Below are 12,525 nucleotides of genomic sequence, written 5' to 3'. Positions count from 1 at the left end.
TGCTTGCTCTATTTATTTTATGAGCAAGTGACTAATAGAAAACAAAACTAAACCTCTTAGCAAGATTCATGTACCTGTATGGACATTTATTATGTAGACGTATCTATATATACAACAAGAAATTAAATTTAAATAGATTATTTTATTACGACCCACGTAAGTAAACTCCTAGCATACATAATTATGCATAAATAGTAAAAGCTAATAGCTGAAAATTTTTCAAAAGAAACACACAGTATACCCTTTAAAAAAAAATGAACAAAGTGCTTTTAGCTTGAATTTTCATCTTGTTTAAATTTTGAAAATTTCATGAACATAGACCAAATACCAACAGGGCTTACGACTGCATTTCACTTTTTTGAGAGTTGAAACTAAGTAGGTCGAAATTTCCAAACAGTAATTTTTGTAACTTGAATATATACTTATGATTATCTTCTATTGTATTCAAATCACGTTCCAGTGTGAAATGTTAATAGGTAGAAATTTTTTACCTTCAAAAATTATGTCACTAATTTAGTCGCAATAATTTGAATACCTACTTGAAGTTTTTCCTGGTTATCGGCAAATATCGTGGTTTAGCCATATACAATTATTTATTAATCTAAATATTATGCATGTGGGACATACCATCATCCGTCAGACAGTCGAATTAAATTGTAGAGTTATTCCGTTTAGTGATGGTTTTAAGATTTACTTTAATTAAGAGTAGCAGTTCAAGTTGCACTTAAAACAGCGAAAGAGTTGCATTAACAAACTTACAATTAACTAATTTCTTTTCATTTCCTAAGTAATTTGTTGAAATATTTAGATTAAATCGTGGGATTTAATTCTAAATCTTTAATTGAGTTATAATTAATATTTTAATGTTTTTGTACAGTACTTAGTAAGAGGTTAATTAGTAGTGCCAACGCATATCAATCTATTGTGATAGTTAAGCAAGTTAACGTTGATCCAAGTTGGTAACTGGAAGGGTGACCGACTTCGGAGGTCCGATAAATTTGCCTTTTCGTTCCCTCCGTGACTTTTTAAGCCTTCAGTCCCGGTTATTATCACAAACATCTGTTAATAATAACTGTAAAACCGAGTTGAAATCTAGTTGAGGTGTTCTGTTGTATGCGGAGGGATCAGTTAACTCACCGAATAGAATTATGAAGACAACTTTTACCATTTATTGGTTAATCGAAAGCGGTCACGACTTTCAACAAAGAGGAATATGACGCACGAGTGTACGTGTGCTTATTTAGATATACATCTTTGTATTTTAAATTGCACGATCAATTTAAAATGTTATCGATTGCTTAACGGTATTTGGATTAGATGGAATGAAATTTTTATTTTTTGTTCACAAGTGATTAGAAAAATACGGAGCTGAAGTGGCAGTGGGCAGGGCAAATAGTTCAAAAAACCTATAGACGAACGGTCCAAGGTGCTCGAATGGCGACCTCACACCGCGGAAGGCGCAGTTTTGGTAAAGCCCCCATAAGGAAACCCCTCATTAGGAAACCCCCCATTAGGTCGGCTGACGACATCAAGGGTGTCGCAGGAAGCCACTGGATACAAGCGGCACAAGACCGTGGCGTGTGGAAATCCCTACAAGTGACTTATATCCAGCAAGTGTACGTCTAGCGGTTAACGATGATGATGATGATGATTCAAAAAATTAAATAAACATATCAGGTATCAGGAAAGGTGTTCGGTGTAAATGAGGCTCGTTTCGCCAGTGTCGGTGTGACTGGTCATAAAGCAGGAGAATGGCAAGCTCTATGACCGTAGTTTGTATCGCATAGCCTTCGCTTGCGCACGCGGCGTTGCATTGCGAAATACTAGACACGACTTGTGATTTTATTTTGATACTTTTGTCTGACGCGATACATGTGTTAAACTTGATAAAGTGCCATACATTTAAATCAGGTACTTATACTTTTGAAATAATAATTTGTTTATTTATTTTGTTAGGTTTTTTTTATAAGCATACTAGCGACCCGCCCCGGCTTCGCACGGGTGTTCCGGGATAAAATATAGCCTATACGGATTCGGAAGAATCCCTCTAAGTAATGGTAAAAGAAATTTTGAGATCGGTCCAGTAGTTTTTGAGCCTATTCAATACAAACATACAAAAATACAAAAATACAAAGGTTTCCTCTTTATAATATTAGTATAGATTGCTTATTTTGAACATGAACAGTACGACACAACAATAGTCCTACGGATGGGTTGGAACTTGCGAATTTTAAGTTTTTAATCTGACTATTAAATCACTAAGCTTTGATGTTCTACCTATTTATATCTTGATAGTAATTCAACGTTTTTGAGTTGTGAAGTCGGTTAAATGAAATGTATCAGAACGTAATAAAGGTTTTAGATATTTATTACTTACAATTTTTAACAGTGAGAAAATGTAAAAGTATATTACAAAGTTCAAGTACTGTAACTACAAAACATATAAAATACCGACCTAAAATAAAATTACGTTAAATTGCACTGACCACATGCTTGTACCACCGATTAAATATTTAAAAGCTTAAAAAGCTCCGTTTAAATCAAAAAGGAATCTGTTTGGTTCAGCGAATTTTCCTGTTCATGTTAAAGGATTATGCGACTATTTTATGGGCTAGATAAGATAGGAAAAAGTCTAACCAATTTGTTACTTATTTAGAACTTTTTTCGGGGGTAAAAAACTTATAAGCTAGGAATAAAATAACTTCGTCCCAAATTACAGTCAAATCTGATTAGCAATTGTGACGTGAAGGAGTAAAATGCAATAACCCAAAACTTCACATGTACACTTTTATTAGGATTTTATTAACACCTCATTTTTTCCAAAATTTCATACAATAAATAAATAAAAATGAATAATAGCTTTATTCTTTTTTACAAAGTATTTTTATATTTTTGCTACATTCATAAAACAACATCATAACGATGTTATAAAGAGTTATGCCTAGTCAATGTTTTTACATAGGTACTCGTACCTACTAATAGGAAAATATTTATTTTTATGATAATCACTGCAATATTTCACTTCAAGACCTCAGCTGTGTATTTTCCTTCTAAAACCACGTAATTCAAATGTCGAAGTCCTTTGATCACGACAATTAAGTAAAGGTACCCACTATTGTCGAAGTCTTTGTAAGGCTATCTAGCAAACAATAGATTCATTTTGAATTCTAGTCAGCTATCAAAGCGGCCTCACAATGGGCATCAGATAAACACAGAACAATGGTTCGTACAGCAAAAATTAATATTTCTGCAAAAACATTTTTAATTAAGAATATATTAATTTTTAAACCTAAACCTACAAACACGAATACGGGTGTTTTCTATTATTTAATTTGAACTCCTTTCCATTTTTTGTAATTTATTAAAAAACATTATTTTTATGAAATTAAGTATACCCTACCTTCGCCGCTGTATCCCTGTGGGCTTTCTTTATAATATTTCTTTATTTCATTTACATCCTATCTTTCGTAGATCTTCTTTCAAAACTATCTGTCTTATTCTGGATCATTCTTTCGGTCTTTTTGGTGACTAATTATTTATTATTATTAATCGTCATTTTGTCTTGTATTATTCCTTGTCCTTTCTAAATGCTCTATCCACTACAGACTTATTTTCACAATGTCTTACGGAATATAAAATTAAATTGCTTTTTGCTGCACTCTCTGCTACAGCGATTAGAAAACAGTTCTAAGCTGATTTAAGTTTTATCAAATTCAATAAAGTTAATAGAACTGTCTAGAAAATGATTTTTGAATAAATGTAGGAAGTATTAAGGACTTCAAGTATCGTACGCGACAAGTCGAGATGACAATCGGGGTGGGGAAGCCCCGAACACTCGCACATCTCCCCCCCCCCCGCATAGGTACATACACTTCAGATGGAAAAGAAGAGTCTATCTATGCCTAAAGAGTAGATCATCCATGCATTTAATAACTTGCGCTTGACTTTTTCTTTATTTTTACGAGACATTTCACCGCGTTTAATAGCCTCATCGGGTGACAGAAGGGCTGGCTCATTTTTTGCGCAACGGATCAGGCTGGCTGTCCAACGCGGAAATGCAGCCAGTATTCTTGGCACCATTCCACGCGGGCATGATTTGTATAGTAATTAGATAATGCTAGCTTTAAGTTTTATTGTAATATTTTCACTTGAGCTTATCTCTACAAGATCTGTTACAGATATTCACAATGATTCTAAAATACTTACTATGTGACATTACGGATAAAAACTTCCAACAATAACGATGAATAATTATTTTTTTACATAGTAGGTAGTAATTATATCAAAGCTTCCGTGTACTGGGCAAGTAAACTGCAATAATTTCAATCACAATCTTAAGGCGCAGTTCAAGCATGTAAAACTAGCTAACTTGCCGCGGTTTCACACCTGTGGTTTCTCCTATTCGATTGAAATATGAATGTGTTATAAATAAACCTACCTCGGGTCCGTCTCAAATGAAAACCGCATTGATATATGCTACCAAGAGGTTTAGAAGTTACAAGCAATTGCACAGACAAAATGCAGATTGCGACGTTGATTTCTTACTATTTACAGAAGAAGAAGTGGCGCTAGCGAGTTATTTGACATTGACACACAAATCGTCTCTATCTATAATTTATTATAGACCAATCATGGCATTAGCCCATAAAGGGATAAGAGACATGGTGAGGCACCGCCTAATCGAATCATAAGTGTGTCTGGCTGCTCAAAATAACTGGCGGTTCAAAAATAACTTGCATTCCTGGATTTGGATATGTGCTACATTATTATCCCAGAAAAACAAAGAGTTCTCACGGGATTTTTGAAAACCTAAAACCTAAACCTAAATCCATGTAAACGAATTCGCGGGCATCATCAGTTCAGGAGGTATAAAGATAGCTAGCGTCCTGGACTCTGGGTATAAGCAATAATTTAATCCCAGAAAATCAGAGTTTCCACGGAATTTTTAAAAAAAATCTTGTAAATAAAGTCGTGGGCATTATCTAGTGTTAACTGCCTTACTAAGGAAAATCTCTTGAACTCGTCTCCATAAGTCCTCACTTCTGTATAAAACACGTTTACTCATTTAACCTTCAGTACCAAATTGACTGTGTCGAAAGCGTAATTTAGGTCGAATTACCCAAAATTGAGATTTAATAATCGTACTCAATGGATAATAATTGCGCTGATGTTTACTCCCTCAATGATGAGGAAATACAAAATAGGTATTACATGTTGTAAAGTAGGTATTTACATGACCGAATCTTAGATTATAAATAACTATAAATAAATAAGTAATAAGCTTTATTGTTTGCATTATTGCTAGATTATTACTAGTTATATCCAATATACAGGATGTAACAAATCCAGAAAGCTAACAAAAACTTAGCGTTATTATTATCCTACCATAACCATTTGCTTTATCTTGTAATTTTAGTGATCTGATATTTTTCAAACTTGCATTGTATAGCGTGCAAAACTCGGGCCAATGCCCCACCTACGACGTGGCATTAACTTCGAGTGGCCTATTTACGGAACACTCGTTGACCTCTAGCGTCAGGCAGATGTTTTATCAAATACAGGTTTAAAAGAAACGTATTTTTTTTAGTTATATCTTATCAGTAAACATCGTACAACAACAGTTAGTCGAATACAGCAAAACGCCGATCCGGTCGAATTTTACTAACCAGTTTCTTCACCACACGTCACGCTGGATTCTACCGTCTTAAAACAATCTGGATCTATTCGTATATTTATTATTTGGATATTAGTATGGATTAGTTGATCTCGTTCTATATCCTAGGTTTATACCCATGATATGTGCCAATAAAATAATACCTATTTCCTGTATGACGCATAGGCGTGAAACCTTCCGTGACTTCGTAAGAGTAAAAGTAGGACGTGTAGACGATTGCATTCAAAGATCAACCTATAAGACTAACTTCTCTAGAGAGAAACTCGAAGAACTTCTCTCTTCTCTTCTAAAGAGATGATGCTCTCCTTTACAGTCGATTTCAACGAGGCTTTCTATTGAGGAGAGTTTTTATTCGATGATAAGTTAGCGCTAGACTACGATTCCACAATAGTAAGTGGTGACTTGCTTCTGGTCATAATCTAAAACCAGTCTCTTCCAAAGCCTTCTACTAGAATTGACTTAGGCCAAGTATTTAGTCAATACCTGCTGATGCCCGCGACTTCATCCGCGTAGATTTAGATTTTTTTTAATCCCGTGAGAACGACGTTAGTTTGACGAAATAAAAAGCAGCCCACATCTCTGTATCCAGGATGCAAGTTATTTTTGTACCAAATAGATGATGCCCGCCATTTCGCCCACGTGGACTTTAGAAAATCCCGTTGGAACTCTTTGATTTTCTAGGAAAAAGTACCTAGCTTGCACGTTCTTGGGATGCCTATCTCCGTACCTTGTCCAAATTCAAATTATTTTTATTCAAATAGACTTTTACAAGCACTTTTGGATCGTCAAGAGCATCTACCAAATTGGTTAAACAGATGGACCGTGAAAACGTGGCAGACACTAGACAGGCAGATAGACACACATTTGCATTTATAATATTGTTTTGACTATTGACCCTGCCAAGCATCAAACCCGGAACCACCCGCTTAGATGGCAACAGCGCCAGGAAGGTCGTCAAAATTAAATTAAATATGACCTCGCTCTGTTTTGATCATTAATGCCGTGTGGTTTTACCTTGTTGTGATTAATAATTATAAGAAACCTTAAATATGAAATGACGTAAGACGTAAAGTGAAAGTAAACTGACGACACTAGTGACTAGTCACTAGTCCGAGGTAACCATTAACGTTAAACTAACACAATATTGCCTTTAAAATACTTTTAGAAACAAGGAGATTTTTGGAATTATGTCAATTTTAATTTTCATTTAAGTAACAAAGTTAAGGAAAACACATAATTTAAAGATAGGTCCATAGAGAATTTTTTTTACTTAGGTATCTTAATTTCTAAATTGGCTAATTTTTAACCGACTTCGAAAAAAGGAAGAGGTTCTCAATTCGTCGGAATCTTTTTTTTTTTAATGTATGTTACCTGATTACTCTAAGACGCTTGGACCGATTGGATTTTTTTTTTTTGTTTGAACGGGTATACTTTGCAGGTGGTCCCATATAAATTTGGTGAAGATCTGATGAATATCTTCATTTTATATTTGTTAATTTTATTTTTATTTGAAAATCGAAATTTAGTAATAAAAAATGGTACTGCTCTCTCTCTTTGGCACAGTAATGAGTGCTGCAGCCATATAACTTCTAACTTCTAAATTGGCTCTGGTTTGATCTGGTAAGAGGCTTAGGCCGTGGCTAGTTAAGTAACTACCAAGTACCACCCTAATGGCAAAGCTGTGCTGCAAAGCGATTTAATTCCGGTATGATACCGCGTAGAAACTAATAATACCAAAGATTATTAAAAAAAACCGGCCAAATGCGAGTCGGACTCACGCACTGAGGGTTCCGAACTCGCGTATTTTTTTCGGAATTTAGCACGATAAATCAAAAACTATTATGAATAAAAATAAATAAAAATCTGTTTTAGAATTTACAGATAAAACCCTTTCATTGATACCCCACTTGGTATAGTTATCTTACTTTGAAAATTTAAACACATTTTTTTAAAATGATGTAACCACAAATTCACGGTTTTCGGATTTATTCCTTCACTTGTGCTATAAGACCTACCTACCAGCCAAATTTCATGATTCTAGGTCAACGGAAAGTACCCTATTAATTTTCTTGACAGGCGCGACGGACGGTCGGACGGACAGACAAACCGATAGACAACAAAGTGATCCTATAAGGGTTCCGTTTTTCCTTTTGAGGTCCGGAACTCTAAAAATTGTATAAAGCTTAACATAAAACTTATAATAAATGTACATTGTACATGGCTTAAACGCGACAAAGTGTATGGCAGAGTGATCAAGTGACAAGTATGTTAGCACTACTTATCCAATAAAAATACATATAATATTTCATAATCATTATTCATCATTATTGTTGTAAATAAAAAATGTAGTTATTGTTGTAAAAAATATGCAAAGTGGTGATTTACTTTATATAATCGTTAAAGTTTCACTTCAAATGACGTGATTAAACTTGAATAACAAGTGTTGTTAAGCGTCATTAAATTATTCAAATTAGTGTAACTTTTTAATAAGAATAAATCGTGACAACATTGTGGGAAAAAGAAATTATTATTTCTCTTAATTCTATGGTTTTCAATATATCGTAACGATTATCGTATCTGTTCAAGCATAACTTAAGTAGATTTATCAACTTCCGTTTACCTATCCTTGTTTAACTTTTCTTCCCTTAGCAAGAAAGTTAAAGATTATCACATTGCTGTTGATAATCGCAATTTTTATGATTAGATTTATTTGTGGTAATTTTGTGGTGATGATGTGTGTACGCGTTAATACTCTACTGGTGGTATGCAGTAGCGTGCACGTGGTATGAGTTCTGAGTAGGAATTAGATGGATACCTATTTCTGATATCTGGCAGGGGGTTGCCGCGACAGTATAAAAAATTACACTTTATATCTTACTTTTACGTAAATTTTATTACACCTTTTTTTACCTGTTATCTTCCAAAGGCACCATGACCAAGACTTCCCTGTGTTGGGGACAATACACAGAAAAACTTCTAGCTTTTATAAAATAGCGAAGGTCTAGCCTTTGCTCTCTCTATTAGGTTAGGTGTGAGCGCTCACTTATACCAACGCGAAATAAAATAAATTGTATCTAGTGGCTATGATATTTATTTGTACCATTTCTTTTTTCTTGTTCCAGTCGAGATGAAAAAATCAACTTCGCTCATATTACTGGCGGTATTAATTTCGCAAACACAATCCGTAAGTAAAACCTTTCTGTTATATTTTTCACAAAAGCCTGGTAAATATTTTGTGTATATCAAAAAATATTTACGAATTAGTATTTCGTGCTAGAAAAAGAAGAATTGTAATAAAAATAATCTATGTTACGAATATGAAAAACCTGACTATCTGATAAAAATAGAAATAGATGGATTTTTCATTCAAATAAACTCTTGCAAGTACTTTTGAATCGTCAATTTCTCTACCACTGCTTTGGAATGCCTCCCCTACCGAGAAGAACCAGCAAGAAACTCAGCGGTCGCTCTTTTCAAAGATTCGATGTATAAAAGTAATTGTAGTCCCGCACATTACTGGAGCTAGTTGCGTGTCAAATCCACGCTCTTTTATCATTTACATAATCTTTCTTAATTTGTGTATTACTTATGTATTTTTAAGGGCGCACCTTTAATTTATGGGTTTTTTGTTCAGTTAACATCACTTTACTCTCTATAGGCGGATTAAGGCACGTTATTATTACAATATGGCCCGACGTAGTTTGTGCTGAATTAACGAACAAAAGTTTTGTCATATTTCTAAAAGTTTAATTGTTTGAGCTCACATGCTCGAATATCATTTAGAAATTCAACGTATAACTCACAACAAATTTAATGTAGAGTTCGAAAAATAAATGGCTGACGTAAGTAGGTGATGTAGGTTTGTAATTCCACCAGAGTAAAGCTGGGACTTATCAGATAGTTATGTACCTAGGAAACATACAAAAGCAGATTATGGCTATAATATTATAACTCTCGCAATGTTAGTGCTTGCGTTATGCATAGATAAGTATTGTCGCTTTTCTTAAGGATGATCATAAAGCCCACAATTCTGAATATAAGCGTATGTAGCACTGATTTATAATAATTGTAGTAATAATTATAAGTCAATGGTAGGTAGGTATACATTTTAACTGGAAGTGTTTAGTTATAAAACTTTAAAACATACCAACGCGTAATAATACATATTTTTTTTATCTCTCTCGTCTGGCTTTACAAAGATCAGCCAATGTCAAGTTTGTAGTTATTTGTAACAAGTAAGTTGCAACTATGCAAGTGTGGACCCCGTCTGTGCCGATATACGCACGGCACCCCCTTAGAGCGCTTTCCAGTCAGTCTTAACAAAAAAAAACACTCCAAAAAGGCAGAGCACGCCCGCCAGCTAACACCAACACAGACGAAGCCCATAATACATATTATAGCATTATAGATTATTATTATTGACATGTCAGGCAGGTGGTATGACAGGTCTAAAGGTATTGTATTGCTATTCCTTTCATAATGCTCTTTACGAAATATGATAACACTAGATTTAGAGCTGTCAATTTAGTTTAGTTTAGAGCTTGTATACAATAGAATTCCACATCTAGTATATTAATAATGGCGAATTTCAATCCAAATGCTAGGATACTTGTTTGTCCAAACTAATTAACTCGCATTAAAACCCGAGTCATACAAAACGCGCGTCGGAAATGTGTCCAAACCAGCTTTTAGAAGTTAATATTAAGGAAATGTATGAAGGCCGAAAGGCTTTACTGATGATTTACGCTGGAGAGTACGCGTAAAACCCGCGCTCCTGCAGTCACGCGTTGCTTTGTGACTTGCTTCATATTATACTTTGGTATATTATAAAATACAAATCGTACATTACATACAGCGTAGCAGACTATGGTATAAACCCTTTTCATTCTAAGAGGAGATCCCGTACTCAGTAGTGGGCCGGCGATGGATTGATCATGATGATGATGACAATATATAGAAGTCCACACCTTAAAGGTTTCTACACGACATCGTACCAGGACGCTAAGTCGCGTGGCTGTATATTTACCTGGCAAAATAGTTACAAGCTACGGCAATAGTCTTCTAAATCCGAACAGAGACATTTTTAAAATCACAAATTTCCAAATTACTACTGCTGAGAATCCTAACCAGGATCTCCCTCATATAAGACAACTGCGGTCATCCTTACGTCAGGGAGGTCGTCTACGCCTACGGTCTAGTTCAGTGTGATGTTCTGCCGTGCAGTTGCGCGGTGTGTTCGTCGAAGCCTTTACCAGCGTATGCCAACCTGAGTGGTTTGCCTTTAATTAAAGCAGCTCGAATTTGCCTAGGAGTTTTGGTTTAGTAATTTCCATTTTCCACACTAGAAATTATTGCAGTAACTACCTGTGTAATAAGTCTTCAGGATTTTAGAAATATTGTGTTTAGTATCTCTACTATAGAATAATATTGATTACAGCTTGCTTGCTTGTACCCAATAATCGACATAATCTACTGCTATTCCTAGACACTCTTCTTCTTTTTATACTTATTCCTTTATGTTAGGTACTGCTACTTTTGCACACTCTTCTCTCTAGAACTAATGTGGAGTGTGATGTTAAATGTATCTACATTTGACGATTCAAAAGCACTTGTAAAAATTTGAATAAAAATATTTATTTTTCGAGGATATAGAATAGAAATACTTTTTCTATGGATAAAACGGTACCAGATTCAATACCCTAACGCTACGATTAAAACCAGTCTGATTTAATTTGTACGCAAATATTCAAATCACGTTTTATTCGAATATAAATGAAACAAACAAACGTATACTACGTGTAAAACATAATTTATTGCGATAAATAACTTTATTATTTACGCTTACCACAAGTACCTGGGTGTGCGGTCTGTATGTTAATTAGAATGCTTTTTTGTAATACACAAAAACTGGACTTATACCGCTTTTGTTGAAATATTCCACGACGGTTTGCACTGTGTTTATTATGCAAAGTTATGTAGACTTTTCGAGAAAAAATTGCCGATTTATTTGTATATTATTCTACGAATAATAATATTATTCGTAGTTATTACTCAACTACTAGTTTTTTGATCACGAATTTTTTTGAAACATCCTCAATCATGTCTTTGTCCTCAAATAAACCAAACGGTTTGCTATTCCTATTGACTACAAAACAAATATTGCATTACTAACATTATTTGTTATCCGAATTGCAAATGACGTAAATGAATAATTTGCGAACAAACTAGAATATAATCGTATATACATTATTATTATAAATTGAATTAGGTACGTAGGTATAGACGATTCTGAACATACTATCTAGATTTTATAAGATATAAACCTACTCGTACGAGTAAATAATAAAATATATAATTATTTATTTTTACATATAGTAACTAGGTTAACTGTGATAATTTTTTTTTATGATGTCAACTAATAGTAATTAATTTTCGATTTAATAATAAATTATTGTTCTTTGCAAACTAATAAAATATATTAATTATAATATTCCTTAGGTATATAGCTATAATATTATAATTGCTTTTAATACAATAACAACTACTTAATAAAAGGTCCCATGTAAGATATAAAATAATTAGGTACATTAATGAATCCTGATTATATAATCAAGAAAAATATACAATTTTTGTCTAAAAAAATTACAAAAATTTAACATTTTAAACATAAGGAACTTGATTTAAACAAGTGGTTGTCACAATATTTTGGTATTGTTTTATAAAACATTTTAATACGTGTAGTACGTGTATAATATAATGTTTTCGTTTACCAGCAATGAATATCTATAGCAAATCGAGCCAACTTTGAACACATAAAAAAACACTTACGCTTTAATACTTAAAAATGTAAT

At 33.7% G+C, this 12,525-nt stretch overlaps 1 protein-coding gene across 1 annotated transcript in view; it reads left to right on the top strand.

Moving 5' to 3' along the window:
- The first annotated feature begins 1,748 nt into the window (after positions 1-1,748).
- Positions 1,749-12,525, top strand: part of LOC123870042 — a 29,650-nt gene continuing 18,873 nt past the window's right edge. The window contains exons 1-2 of the mRNA XM_045913204.1: positions 1,749-1,911; positions 8,797-8,858. Of these exons, the coding sequence (XP_045769160.1) occupies positions 8,802-8,858 (57 nt within the window). The 5' untranslated portion in view covers positions 1,749-1,911; positions 8,797-8,801. The remainder of the gene's footprint in view (positions 1,912-8,796; positions 8,859-12,525) is intronic.

Source organism: Maniola jurtina, chromosome 12 (genome assembly GCF_905333055.1).
Source record: "Maniola jurtina chromosome 12, ilManJurt1.1, whole genome shotgun sequence".
Classification (NCBI taxonomy): domain Eukaryota; kingdom Metazoa; phylum Arthropoda; class Insecta; order Lepidoptera; family Nymphalidae; genus Maniola; species Maniola jurtina.
Note: the sequence above shows the minus strand (reverse complement) of the source record. Positions and strands in the feature narration are given on the sequence as shown.